Consider the following 15,784-nt stretch of genomic DNA (forward strand, 5'->3'; position numbering starts at 1 on the left):
AACAATATATTGTTCAGCCCTAGTAGTAAGGTAGTTTTGGGTAGGATTATGGATGTACAATAAGATCTTACTTTATAAGTGCTAATATCCAGTTAGTATGTTAATAATAAGCAGGCAGGTGATAGGCCAGTAGTAATTGTTGTTGTTGACTTTTTTTACTTACAGTGTTACCATATGTGGCTAATGTGGTCTTTTACATACTGTAGCTAGTGCTCATTTCATATAAATACATAAATCAACCATTTCTCAGAATTGCAATGTGCCATCTTTAAAAAACATTTTAAGATTTGATAAAGATAATATAAAGATGTATAAAGATTCACACTAAAATGAAAAATAGTTAAATATTAAAACTGCATATTCGTTTTGAGACTGCTAATGATTACATATTAACAGTGTTATTAGACATTAGTTTGCATTCGGTTGCATCAGGTTGCATTAGGTAATGTTACTTAATGTATATACTAGAACAAACAAACAATAAATTATTTATTTATTACAGTATTCAGTATTATTCATCTTAGTGTGAAAGATGAAGTGTGAAACCCATGCAGCTTTTCTGCCAGTCAATTTTTAGAAAAATGTCGGTTTTCTCATATATAATAGGGCTGCACAATACATCGTTTAAGCACCGATATTGCAATGTGTGCGAAAAACTCGCAATAGTCATATCACAAAACATGCAATGTCGAGTTAGCCAGAAACCACAGGTGAAAAGACACAAGATTTGTGGAGACACTGCAGAATTGAGCTGTAATACAGTGTAGGTTCATCTGCAAGTGTTTCTAGAGCCTGTGTCTGTGTGAGCGTTTAAAGACCGTTTAAAGCATTTTACTAGTGCATAAAGAAGTTACATAAAGGTTATTTTATTAAATGATTTGGTAACACTTTATTTTGATGGTCCATTTGACTATTAGTAGACTGTCTGCTCAATAAATGTTCATACTGCTCCTTCAACAGACATAAAACGGTAAAAAACTTTGCAAGTACAGTACAGGTACATGTCAACTTACACTAACCCTAAACCCAACTCTAACAGTCTACTTTTAATCTAATGAGAATTAGTTGGCATGTAGATGCAATGTAACTTAAATTCAACAAACAGACCATCAAAATAAAGTGTGACCATATATTTACATGGTGAAGACTGTGCAGTGCTATTTTACATTTGATTATTACATCTCTGTACCTGAATACTGCTCTCTCCAGAAAACCATACAGCTCGCTTTATCTCATGTTATTATTTGCTCAATTGTGTTTATTTATAACTGTTTTTAGTTTATTATAAGTGTTTAATTAATCACATAAATATAATTTTTATTCAATCCCCTACAAAATCATCCTAAGTATGACTTTGTAAAATAAAGCTGTTTAAGTCATCTGGTGAAATCGCAATATATATGGCAGAGAAAAAAGTCGCAATATAACATTTTTCCAATGTCGAGCAGCCCTAATATATAGGATCCATATGTTGGATCAAACATTTGCAGCTGTGACCCAGCATGTTTTCCTCAGACTTTTGAGCTGTATTAGAGAAACACTTACTGCCTGTTTCTGCTCTTCGTCCTGTCAGCCAGAAGATGAGAGATGATAGTGAGTGAACGCAGAACACGGTGAGAGACAGAGAGAGAGAAAAGAGACCATAAGTGAGCACAGATCAAGAAACAGTTCATGTTTTCATACAGTTCTTCCACAAATACTTGGTCAAAATAAGCAAAAAGGAATGTAAAAATATATTTATAGTAACATTTTAATCTTTGGCACAAACTTTTACTCTTCAGATGTTCATGCTGCCGTGAATTGCTCAGTTGAATCAAATGAACTTTTCTAGTAATCTCAGCTTACATGAAACAAACTGACTAAAATATTAAGTTAAACTTTGTAAAACTTGAGAAACAAATATCTTTGATAAATACATGTGTTCCACCCCTGCAAATGAATCTGAGCTAAATCTTTTGAAGTACATTCCATTGATATTTTACATTGTTTTAGTACACCTGGGTAACAGGAAATTATTCAGCATTGACTTCCTGTTTTTTACATGGCTATACACATGACTCATGAGGTGGCATAATAACTCATTCATTCATCCCACGGTAAGGCCAAACAAAATATCAGCTATTTTGCTAATATAAAATAGCAGCAAAATATCCCCATTTATCCTAAATATCACCATTTCCAGCATCAGAGCATTCATTTAGAATTCATATGAATCAAGTAAGAGGATGAGTTTCAAAACACACTATTAGGAGAACACACTGTAACAAATGCTGGGTTCCACACAATCGATTTGTGTTGGGACAGCATGAAGGAATTAGGTTAGCTTGTTAGTATTTTACAAATTTAATTGGATTGAATATGAAACATGTAAGTTGTACCAAAAAAATCCCTCAAATAGCCCAAAAAAATCTCAAAGCTGTAGAATTGTCTGATGTCAGAAAGTCTCCAAAACTACAATCTGACATCATCTAAATCACTACAAATAGTCTGAGAGGGTCTCAAGAAAAAAAAAGTGTCTCCACATTTTTGTTGATATTTTAAGCTGCAACACTGAAAAATGCATTTCTTATTTATTTCTTACTTATTTTTAACCAAATAAGACTTTTTGTATTGTTTTCAGACAAAACAAATCATAATTAAGTGAGTGTTTCATTAATAAGGAGCAAAATAATCTGCCAGCGGGACAGGTTGAATAATCTTTTTTGTTGTTTGTTCAAAATAAGATGCCTACCCCCATTGAATAATATGTTATAAGAATAAAAGACAAAAGTAAGACTTTTTTGCAGTAAAAAGAGTTAAAAGTTAAACAACAAAGAGATTTTTTACAGACTTCTGTCATGTTTACTCAGGGTGCCAATACAGGTTGGGAAATGAAAAGCTAAATTGTTGTCCAGCAGGTTTGGTACCTTCAGGAGCCTCATGAGGCCCTCCAGCTGGACCATCAGCTCTCTCCTGCTCTCCTGCAGAGCTGACATGCGCCTCTCCAGCTCATCTTTTCTGTGCCTGAGCAAAATCACAAATAAAATCGATAACAGGGATCTGCCAAAAATATACAACTTAAAGCTGGCATAGGATGGAAAACTGCAGTTTCTTTAATCTTTCGGATAAAAAGCTCTGTTCATAGAGCAAATCTCCTTCCACAATCCACTCATGCAGTTCATAATACAATATAGGTGGAAAAATGGCTCAAGATAAAACACTACTGACTATGGGCTCTATCATAAACCCGGCGCAAGATGTGTTTGATGGGATTTGTGGCTATTTTCAGACCATCTATTTATCATGTGGTCTATTTTTAGAGCACAATAATCTGAACACTGGACAAACATCAGGTTTAATATTCTTGTTTATTTTTTGACACAGTATTAGAGTAAAAAACAAGTGTAGATGGGATTTCAGATGTCTTTTTATCACTTCGTAATTCATATTGGGAACAGCTAGAAAAAAATTAACTAGTTTTCATAATGTTTTGTAAAATAAAAGGCTATATGAACTCAAATATATATGAATCAGCAAATTATGTATGAACAAATCCCTCAGTAAAAAAAGCTTTAGAATACAGATATATTTAAAATTGTGGTGTATATTGAATGTGGTTTATGTACAGTAAGTGCTGCTAAAGAAGAAATGTATGGCTCAGTGCAGAATACAAAAACTAAAATAGCAGCCTTTAATTAGTGTTATTTATCAATTTATGTCTATATACTGTATATATATATAAATTACTACTACTATATACAATATAAAAACAAGTATAATTATATTGTTTACTATATTGTTTACAGTATAAATACAAAACATTGATAAAAAAAAGTATACAAAAGAAGGAATCTAAAGAAGCAACACATAAAATAATGCATTGCATAATACTTTTCATTGGACAAAAAAAAAAAACTATTTATAAAAAGCCAGAAGGGCAAAAAAATAAAAAATTCACAAAATTAACACGTGAATTTAAAAAAGAGTGTTTTTGCCTGCAGCATCTTACTTTAAGAGTCAAATAGATTGCATAAAATGGTCATATTACATTGGATTTATATTAAATATCCTCTCAGATATGACCTCTATAAACTCTAAAAGCAACTGCTCACACAGTAATGAGGCTGAATCTCCATGAAAGCAAAAACAAAGAGGGCATAAACTGCACATAATGGAAATGTGCTCATTCATTCGCTCATCTCGGGAGACTAACATACTATTAAGCAAACTCATTTGGCTCGTACATGCCCTCTGGTGCCCATGAAAGGTACTCCGTTTTAAATGACTTCGACAATGACTAGAGGGAAGTGAAGTCCCACCCAGTCCATTTAAAACTTATTACATTCATAACAGTCTGCAATGTTCTGAAACGCTCGGGTGAACTCAAGCTAAGGGTCATTTAAAGTGAAAAACTTCTCACTTACTGCTATAATATTACATCTACATATACGTGTATGTATGTGTGTGTATATATATTTAGTGTTCTTTTTGTGAATAGTGCCTCAAGTGTGTGTCATCATACCGCAGCAGTCGTAGCTCTGCCAGAAGTGTTGGGTTCTGCTGGGCTTTTTCAGGGGTCGGTTGAGAAGCCTGTTCATGTTCCAGACGCAAACGCTGGATCTCCTGCAGGATCTCCCTACATAAACATCACACTATAAATAAACCGAAATGATCTCAAATGGCACTTATTGAAAGCTGTCAATATGTCACAGACTTTGTAGTCACTCCTGCCTGTTATTCACATTAAAGTTAATATTATTTTGTAAACAAATTATTATTATAATTCACTGCAAGTAAAATGACATTTAAATAAGTACTTTTATCTAGTTATAGTAATATAATTAATAATGGAATAATGAACTGATAATTAAAAATGTCATTAAATAATGGTTCTTACATCCTCGTGTGTAAGTGGATCTGTATAAATGCATTCGCTAAATAACTAAATTAAAATGTCATTGTTTTTATTATATTTATTATTATTGTAATAATTTAATAACTGAAAAACTTGAAATATGTAATACATTTTAATTGAATCAAACTAGTAACAATTTTTTTAATAGTATTGCTTAAAATAGGTGATGATGATTAATATTAATATTATTATTATTTTAATTATGATTATTATTATGTTGGTGTAGTTGTTATAAATAATATAAAATATACAACTGCTATGTAAACACTTTTATCAACAAATGACAATGTTTTTATTAGTTCCATAATTAAAAATATTACATGACTACAGTATTTCAATGGTCATTATTTTTTATAATACATCAGTATATTGTTAACAAGGAATGTATTTGTTATTACTTAGAACAGATGTTTGCAGTGAATTTTATAGCTGAATTTTATAACAAATAATAATAATAATAATAATAATTATTATTATTGTTGTTATTATTATTATTATTATTATTGTTATTATTATTATTATTATTTTACTGTGTAATTCATTGAACTTAATTTTCATGTTATGTTAGCTAATAATTACAATAATAATAACTGATTGAATGAAGTTATATTTGTAGTAAAATGTGTAAATATAAATAATATAAATGTGGTAATAATTAATTTACATGACATTGTCTGTCTTTATATGTTCATAAAGGTTCAGTAACATTTTCAATGGTTTAATAATTAAATATATAACATGATTTTTTATGGTACAGTAACAAGATAATAAGTTACACATGTTTTCGGAGACCCTCTTCCACCCCAGCTCCACCTGTGTTTAGATCTGCTACAGGGGTTACATGTAGATTAAGTTTGAGGCAGCAGTGTGTTATATTATCAGACAGCATGTCTGTGTCTATACTGGCAGTAGCAGGTCTCGGTACTTGTTCTGGCATAATAAACAAAGCAGCAGCTGCATGAACGTAGCAGCTGTATACTGCCAAGACCAAATACATCAACACTGACATAGGTTTAGGGGCATTTATTATCATTACAAAATGTTATACTATAAAAACTAGGTTAATAAGGAAGTGTTTAATCTAAAAAGCAGAGCTTCCCCCTGTTGGAAAAGCGCACCTGTTTTTATTCTCCAGCTCTGCAATGAGTTGCCGCTGCTGCTTATTAGCATCAAAGTTGAAGCTTAGATCAGACGGAGGGCATTGCTGAAAGACAAAATAATTAGAGAAGTGGATTACTGATTATGAGCAAAACTAATTAGAAAGATGCTGTTAAATCAACACATAAAAAAGGAGTCACCCTGCAATGAAAAGCCAGATGTACTCTAAAATGAGCATTGCATGCTGCTGATTTTCAATCAATTTAAAACAATAAAATGAATGTGTCCTGAAAACTTCCTCTATCAGATTTTTTTAGGTGTGTGTTTAAGGTCTTACAGTGGAGTTGCTGGCTTCGGCTGCCAGACGAGCCGCATATCGAGCAATGAGACGATGCTCTTCATCCAGTCGGCTGGGACTCTCAAGAGTGCTATTCACAGACAAACACACAAAAGATGAGAAATAATACATACAGCAGGACGAAAGACTGTGATGAAGCACGAGACGGATGAACTGAAGATCGAAAACCAAAATGAGAGATTACAATATCTGGAAACATATGAACTGACTGCTACCAATACCTGAATATAATGTAATGCTATGGTGCTATTGAATGCTTGATTCTGATTGGCTGATGAACATTCTTAAGCCCTGTTCAGATTACAAAATTGTAAACCTGATTTCAGCACAATTTGCTTGAAGTAAGGAGTCATGGGTATTTGAAAACAACAAATGGCACTCAAAAAAGAATTTTTGCTGCTTGTTTAAACTAATATACTTAAAATGAGCTGAATCAACACAATGCTTGAGGTTTTCTTGGGGCAACTTAATTGTTTCATGTTAAATCCACTTAAATTTGTAAAAATTAAAAAAACAAAAACAAACAGTTAACAGTCAACATGAAGGAACCCTGCATTTTTTGTGATTTCTTCTCATGTCATACGAAGTGTACAACAGCTGATGATATGTCCGTGATGCTTCATGATACCAACCCAGAAGATCTAGCATGTTTCATGAATGTTAAAATCAAATTTGGTGAGTACTGGAATAAGCATGTAAACCAGGGGTGACCGCCAAGGAAACTAAAATATTAAATTTTAAAATATTAAAAATTTAATTCAGAAAAGAAAAAAGCTATTAGAATGGCCCGGCCAATCACCTAATGTGAATCAAATGGAAAATGAGAACTAAAGATCAGCGTTCACAGACGAGACTCACAAAATACACTGTTAAAAATTGTCCCGTTAAAAAACAGTAAAATACTGGCAGCTGCAGTTGCCAGCAATGTACTGTTATTTTACAGTATGTTGCTGTAAAAATACATAGACTACATTGATATACACAATACTCAAGTGAACTCATTTTGCTCACTGAAAGCAACTGCCTCAACTTGGTCAACTGCTGAATGAGTTTATGAAGTAATGTGCTTTATATGCTCAGAAGCATACTTATAATGATAACTTATTTTAGTTAATTAGAAAAGTTCAGTTTAACTCTAATGTATTATTTTTCACAACAGCACACATACATGTAAATCTGGAACTACCAGAGAGATTCTGACTGCATCAGCAACTAAACAGCTGATGTTTTTAAATAGAAAAACATGCAGAATAACATCAGCAGTTCACTGTTCATCTTTAACTCATACACTGGCTCTACTCTCCTCCACAACGGTGACAGACAGAAGAAATTAGCTTCAGGTTTTACAGTAAAATACTGTTTTTTCCTTGATTTAACAGTAATCTACTGGCAGCTGTGGTTGCCAGCAATATACTGTTTTTTTACAGTCTACTTCCGTTGTGTAAATTAACAGTATATTACTGTTAAAATACATTTTTACACTGTGTTTTTACCTCTCACACCTTTAACCCTTTAAACCCCAGAGCATATACTTCAGTTTTAATTGAAGTGTCCACACTACTGAGTGTTCAAGAAACCTGTAGCAAAGCTGAAGTAAATTCATTAATTAACTGACTAATTAAATGATAATTGAGGATTAACAATGAACAAATGAACAAATACTGAAGGGAAAAAACAAGAACAGAACATACAAAACTTTAGTCACAGCTTTATAATGAAATAACCTGAAGAACAACAAATGATTAAATCATTTAAATGATCAGCGGATGATTAAACAACTCTACAAACATCATCACCAGCTACACTTATTACTTAATACATGTATTTTTGTATAACATCTACTAAAGTTCTTCTTGAGAAAAAGTTAAAGTTTTACGTCACCATCATGGAGAACAGAGTTTGCTTAGTTGGGCTCTTAGCCCTGTCATTTTTAACATTTATATATCTTGGCTGCTGCAATTGTTAAGAACTTTGTTTAAAAAGCTCCTTTGTTGAGGCAAGCCAGCCAAAAACCTAAATAAGATCTGGTGATGTTCATGATGCTATTAAATGGTAGAGTCTGTTCTCATTTAGTATAATAAAATTTACTGCTCCTATTCAATGTTAAATCTATTGTTTTACATTATATGTATATATATATATATGGCAATGATTTCTGGAAGTTTTTAAGAATATCTTGGACAATAACACTGCTCTATGGTGTAAATCGCACTCAAAGAGACATCAATAATCAGCATATGAACCTCAATAATGGTGACAACTAACAAAATTAACAGTTTAACTCACAAACAGGCAACTGAAAGTCTAAACATAAACAACAGCAGAATCAAACACAAATAAATAAAACTGTTAGACCATTATACAACATTTATTTATACCGCAATGCATGCTGGGATATTTGTACCGTGTTACTCCCAGCATGCATTGCAGCATGAAACATTTGAGATGTTACCATTGTTGAGATACAAGGTCAGATTCATGAGGTCTGAGTGTGTATTCGTCATAACTGAACTGTTTTTGTATGCTATTTCTTAACTGTTAAGTAATTACGGAGGTATCTTTTCTGTTTTCACTTCTTATTAATTAAATTAATACCTGCAACTAAGCATAAAATCTATTGCATGAGGCCCTTTTTCCAGATTTATAACAAAACATTTATCAGAACTAATTTCAAACAAATAGATTTCTCTATTTATTGACTTCCCAACTTTATTGCTATAGTACAAACGTTTTGTAAACTCTGTATTACAGCAGTTGGACAGTCTTATTAAATGATTTCAAGGGTGAAGAGCCCAACTAAATCAGCCCCTCACTCCATTACGGTGACACAAAAAACACCTTAATTTCTGTTGGATCTCAATGAGAATAGTATGGAAGTCAAATCAGTCAGTAATAAGTGTGTGTCTGCTGTTGTTTGTGGAGTTGTTTAATGATCCTCTGCTGAGACTGAAGCTGTTTTATTTTATTTGATTTTATTTAATGTTGTAACTCAAGTCACTGTTTGTATTTCTTGTTTCTTTTCTTCAGTAATTGTAATTATTAACAGCAGGTGTTCATCAGTGTCTGAATTCACTCATTAGTGTTCATTAAAACTGTCAGGTGAACTATATTAGTTAACTAGTGTATAAAATAGTGAACAAGGACACAAAGTGTGATTTCAAACACAGACTTCAAAACATCGAATCTGAACTCTGTTAGCTCACAGTTTTCTGCAGTTGGTTACTTTCTCGAAAACAAAAATGTTACCCAGAAAGCACTGTTTTTAACAGAATATTACTTTTTTAGTGAAAAAACATTATTTTACCGTAGAATCTGACCGTTTTTTAACAGCAATTTTTTACAGTGTAGGCAAAATTTGAACACTCTGTTGAAGTCTGTGAAAAGAATCTCTCCTGAGCAATGCATGTAACTCCATTCTCCATACAAGAGGCGTCTTAAAGCTGTCATTAAAAGAAAAGCCTTTTAAACAAATAATTAAACTCATTACAGAAATTAATACTTTCTCCTTGTGTCATTCCATTGTTATTACACATAACTAATTTTTCACTAAATCTTTTGTCTTGTTTTATTAGTATGTTTGGATTGTTTGTTTGTTTGTTTGTTTAAACCAAAATCGGTGTCAATTTTTACAAGGGGAAATCACAAAGTGCTTATACTGCTCATTTTAAACACTGTATGGGGGAATCTTCAATGGTGTAAACACTGGTTAGACAATTACTGAGACATTTGTGATGTGTGCAGCGTCTTGGTGACAGAATGTGCATTATAGATGTCACAATGACTTATCACGAAGCAACATGTAACTTGACATATTTGGCATCCACAACATCTCGGGAATGTATCCAAACCAAAATCACATAATCTTAATATTTTGCTACAATAATAAAATTAAGGAGTCTAAATTGGAGGGAGGTCTGAATCTCATTACAGCTCCATATCACTACGCTGAATGATTTGAGTTACTTCACAGCCTAAAAGTGTAAAAAATCGAATTAAATCTAGTCCTACAAGCAATACAACATCTGAACAGTGTTAAATTTCGGTAACCTACACTTGTAAAATACATTTTCTAATAATTTAATAAGAGTACATCATTCCTTATAGTCAAACAGCAGTACTGTAGTAGAGCTCTTTAGACACTCTTTTTTCTTTGCTTCAAGAAAAAAATAGAGTATCCAGACAATGAGGTCTGTATTAATAATTCACTGAGTAGCTTGGAGGAGATTGCAGGAGTAAATAATCAGTGACACAACCACTAAGAAGATAAGTACAAACTCAAAGTGCAAACTAAGGGCAATATAGAGAAAGAGCAAACACAGTAACTAAACAAGACACAGGTGATAAGAGCATCAGAAACGACGGGAACTAGTAAGGAATAAAGTAAGGGAAAAGTGCTGTAGGGGACAGAAGGTCAAAATAAGGTCTTGTTTACACCTAATATTTAGTTTATGCATCACTATTGGAAAAAAAAGACACGTTTCTGTTTACATCTGCAGTTTAAATGCATCTACAGTATATTGTCCACTTTTCTGATGATGGAGGATCTGTGGGCAAACGTTTATTTAGGCTTTTTATGCACTTTTAATCTAATATTCTGAAATGAGGCTGCACAATTTGCCAGTTGTGCAGGAATATATATATATATATATATATATATATATATATATATATATATATATATATATATATATATATATATATATATACAACAGTTCTTTCTAATCCTTAAATCTTGAAAGCTGTGTGATAATCTGCAAAAAACAGCACTCGTCCAGCCTCTTCACCTTTCACCATTGTGTATTACTCCGCCCACATACAGTGACAAGCAGAAAACACTCTACGGTTTGAAATATTTGAAATATTGCTGCTGTTGGACAACATAATGTACTTTTGAGGCTTTTTTAGTAGAGAATGCAGTTGTTTAGATTGCAACTTTGCAGTTTATTTATAAGGATAGTGCCTAAAATATTTAAAATCTCAGAGCATCACATTCAGTTCATCGGCCGCCATCAACTTGTCTGATTAAAGAAATTGACGACTGAGATTCCACCAGGAGATGGTGACAGAGACAGCATAATAAGTCCTTAAGGAAGAAAAACAGCATATTCTCAGCGCAAATGTCAAACTACAGCTGATTAAATTATTATAAAACAGGTAAGAGACATTCTAAGTCGATCTCTCTCTTTTGTATGTTGTGGTGCTTATTTATACCACAGAAACTGGTAGTGTTCGCTTTGCTTTGGTTTTTTCAGGGTTAATTATTGTGATCTCCAGACTGCTGACATTTCATGCAGTTCAGCTTTATAATCTAAAATGTGATAAAAAATGACCTGTTTTGTCATCACTTTAGACAATACACTAGAGAATCGTTTAAACACTAGCTCTAAAGTGATGTGTGTAGCAACAGCAAGCAACAGCTGCAGATGTGAATGAGTGGTGGAGGAAAGTAGTTTCTCAGACAAAAGGGTTTTTAGACTATTATATAGATTGTTATATTTTATAATTTATAAAACATATTTATATTACAAAGCTACATATTAATCTTAATACGTAAAAAACTGTTTTTAAGTACATGCTGTACGAGTTTGCATTCATATACACATAATAAAGTCAGTGCATTCTTTTATTTTATATGTGAGTAGTCGCAAATAAACATCACTAATATATGTGTGTGGCGTTCTCATTTTTAATTATTTTAGCATTTTTTAATTTAATTTGTTAATTTTTAGTTTAATTGAATTTTACCAGTAATTTTAGCAGTGAAATGACTTAATTGAGTTATCAAAAATTATATATATATAATTATATATATCTATATATTTATATATATATATATATATATATATATATATATATATATATATATATATACACCATGTATATATTTACACTGTGTGTGTGTGTGTGTGTGTGTGTGTGTGTGTGTGTGTGTGTGTGTATTTAATATATAGTATTTATTATAGTCCTATATTATATTATGTATATATAATAAAATACACTATACACACACACACACATACATACATACAGTGTATTTATATCATATTTAAAATATATATAAACATATATAAAATGTTTAACAACACAACAATGATTTTATACTTGAAATAAAACAAATGCTCTCTGAAAAAAATAGATGTCTATATTAAAAAAAAGAAAATCTAATTTGCCAAATACCAATGAGCCATTTTTGAAATGTATTTATTTTAAGTCAATTAAACTGTTTATTACCTATAATAAATGCGCAGTAACATTTCCATCAGCCCATATAAGCTTGAGAGAGCAGGTCAGTGTGTCTGTAGACGCAAAGATTCTCCTACGGTGCGTCTGCTCTTATGTTATAGGCTTTGGCATATGGCTGGAGCAGATGATGGAGCATATGCTTTCCTTCCTCATTAAGTGCTCCACAATTACGAGTGAATCATGTCTGCGCATATGTGGTATTATGTGTATGTTCCGGCAATCAGATACCACACACACTCACAGACACACTTGTATATATGGTTTATGAGGACTCTCCATATGCGTAATGTATTTTATATTGTAAAAACCACTCATTATAGGGCTTTACCCTAACCCTATCCCAAATCCAGCCATCACAGGAGGCCTGTGGCAAATTTTGAATGTAAAAGGACACCGTTAAGTATGGATTTCAAACATTTCAAATTATGAGGACATAATAACTTATATACCCCCAAAACAAAATGCATGTCCTCATAAACCGGCTTAATAGAGTACAAATAGGTCAAACCCATGCCATTAAACAATTTGTGTCCTTATAAACCCCCAAAATAAGTACACCCCCACATACAAACGCACACACACATGAATCAAAATGCACAAACGCTCCATTCATCAATCAAACGTGACACAAATACCACATTAATATAAAACCACAATAGCTGGATAAATAAATGAGTGTGACCCATCTGAACTGTGACTCTCAGGGGAGCGATTCATTAGGAGGGTTGTTTCCATGTCCCGCCGACAGACGTGCTGTTTATAATAATCAGTGTCATGCTGAGATTCAGCCACTGGATCCCACTTATTGATATGAAAGCCTGACAGTCACTGTGAGGCCCTTAAATTGACACTTACAGGTGCGTCGAATCAATTTAAGTCATTAAAAACGATTTACATGATGAAGTGAAGAGCTCTTTAAATGAATGTGTTTCAAGAGGTGTGCGCACATTACAGATATATAGCGGCATATGCCAAGAGGCTAGAGAAAAGAACCCTCATTGAGATAAAATGCTGTTAGTCAAATAGGAAAAACAAATGCATATTATGGTATGCAAATGATAATAGTTATATAATTACATTTAATATATATCGATGCCATTACATTTTAACTACTCCTACTACTACTATTAATAACAATAATAATAAATAGTTGTTATTGATGCAGCTATTACTACTGCTACTAAATATAACATAATAAACTGTACATAACAATATTGGTGATAATATTAATACATTATACATTTATTATTATCACAGAAAGAGGATACGGACAAGCACTAAGAAAACAGTTTATTGTCAATGATATAGTAAACAGACGAAATGTCAAACAGGTAAAGTCTTTTAGAGCAGTGGAGCCATGATGGAGTGAACTGGCGACTGATGACAACGGTGGACATACAGGATTGGGAGACACACAACCAGGATGGATTCACAAGTTTTTATGTTCTTCTCGATGCGACGAGGCCGGACACTGAGTGAGGGAGCATGCCGGTATTTATAGGTGACTAGTGATGAGCGGGGATGACGTGCAGGTGCGATTCGTGATTAGAATTGAGGTGACGGGGATCTAGCTGATTGCGGTGACAGAGAAGGGGGTGAATTGGGTGACTGTGAGTGGAGAGAACCTGGCCTGGCTGTGACAAATATATATTTAAATGCAATAATATTATTATATTAAACTAAATATAAATACTTAAAATATAAAATAATATTAAAATATATATACAAAGATTTAATAAAAAATATACATTTATTATTAATATAATTTTAATAATTAGATTATTTTAAACTAAATAAAAAATTATATAAAATAAAACTAAAATTTAACAAAAAAGTACAAAATAATAATAAATTATAAAAACAAATAAATGATTAGACATTTTATAGTAGTAGTAGTATGAACAATTTTTATTTTTATTCATTCATTTTCTTTTCAGCTTAGTCCCTTTATTAATCAGGGGTCGCCACAGCGAAATGAACCGTCAACTTATCCAGCACATGTGATGCTGCATGTGATGCCTTCCAGCTGCAATCCATCACTGGGAAACACCCAAACACTCTCTCTCTCTCACACACACACACACACACACACACACAAACACACACAAACACACACACTACGGCCATTTTTAGCATACCCATTTCACCTGAACCAAATGTCTTTGGACTTGCGGGGGAAACAGGAGCACCCGGAGGAAACCCACGCGAACACTGGGAGAACATGCAAACTCCACACAGAAATGCCAACTGACACAGACGCGGCTCAAACCAGCGACCTTCTTGCTGTGAGGCGAACATGATACCCACTGCGCCACCGCGTCGCCAATAAAATAATAATAATAATAATTAAAAAAATAATAATTTCTTAATGTTAATAATCTATTCATATTTTTGTACAAGATCAGACATTTTTACAAACACGTAAATAGCCAAATGCTGAAATCTAAATTGTGAAATTAATAGTCAGTATTTTTTTATTATTTCAAAAGAGAGATGGCTGCCGACATGATGTGCACACATTACAGATAGAAAGCAGTGTTTGTCAAGAGACTAGAGAAAAACCTTCATTGAGGGAGAATGCTGTTAGTGAAATAAACAAAAAAATGAGCATATTGTATGTAAATAATAATAAAATAAATAATAAGTTATTACAATGATACTAATATATCAAATCCACAAAATTTTTACTAATAATAATAATAACACTACTACTACTACTACTATGTTTTTTAAAGTGCTTAGAGTGCCCTACAAAGCATTAGATGCATCTAAATACAACAAAACAATCAAATCAAACTATATAACAAGACCCTAAACTACATTATAAAAGCCGTAAATGTCATCCAATATGTGTGATCCACCAGCCACACAAAGACTACAAAATAACAAGTACAATATTTAAATAATAAATCTCTGTTGGCCCACAAATAAGTTGCTAAAGCTTTCATATTGCCTCAAGACACTCGATATTCAAATAATTCAAAATAAAATCCTCTATGTTAGTGACAGCATGTCTGCCATCCACATATTAAATATTAATTTGTCTGTGTGATAGTTATTAGCTTATGGGGGCACAATAACTTTGAACATTTTAGATTCTAAATGACTTGAAGGGGGGGGGGATGAAAAATATGAAGTGATACTCTGATGGGTTCAAATGCAAAAGTCAATAAAGGACATGAAGAGCACAT

The 15,784-nt window shown here is 32.6% G+C and overlaps 1 protein-coding gene across 16 annotated transcripts in view; it reads right to left on the reverse strand.

Annotated features, from left to right (window-relative positions):
- Window positions 1–15,784, reverse strand: part of dtnbb (dystrobrevin, beta b) — a 91,386-nt gene that overhangs the window by 16,954 nt on the left and 58,648 nt on the right. For 15 of the 16 annotated variants that reach the window (XR_012392763.1, XR_012392761.1, XR_012392759.1 and 12 more), the window contains 5 exons: window positions 6,330–6,420; window positions 6,013–6,098; window positions 4,502–4,615; window positions 2,907–3,003; window positions 1,546–1,566 (listed from right to left, as the gene is read on the reverse strand). Coding sequence is in view for 10 of the 16 variants with exons in the window: in XM_073927331.1 (XP_073783432.1) it covers window positions 1,546–1,566; window positions 2,907–3,003; window positions 4,502–4,615; window positions 6,013–6,098; window positions 6,330–6,420 (409 nt within the window). In the remaining 6 variants the exon portion in view is untranslated. 16 annotated transcript variants of the gene reach the window in all.

This window comes from Danio rerio, chromosome 17, assembly GCF_049306965.1.
Source record: "Danio rerio strain Tuebingen ecotype United States chromosome 17, GRCz12tu, whole genome shotgun sequence".
In the NCBI taxonomy this organism is placed as follows: Eukaryota; Metazoa; Chordata; class Actinopteri; order Cypriniformes; family Danionidae; genus Danio; species Danio rerio.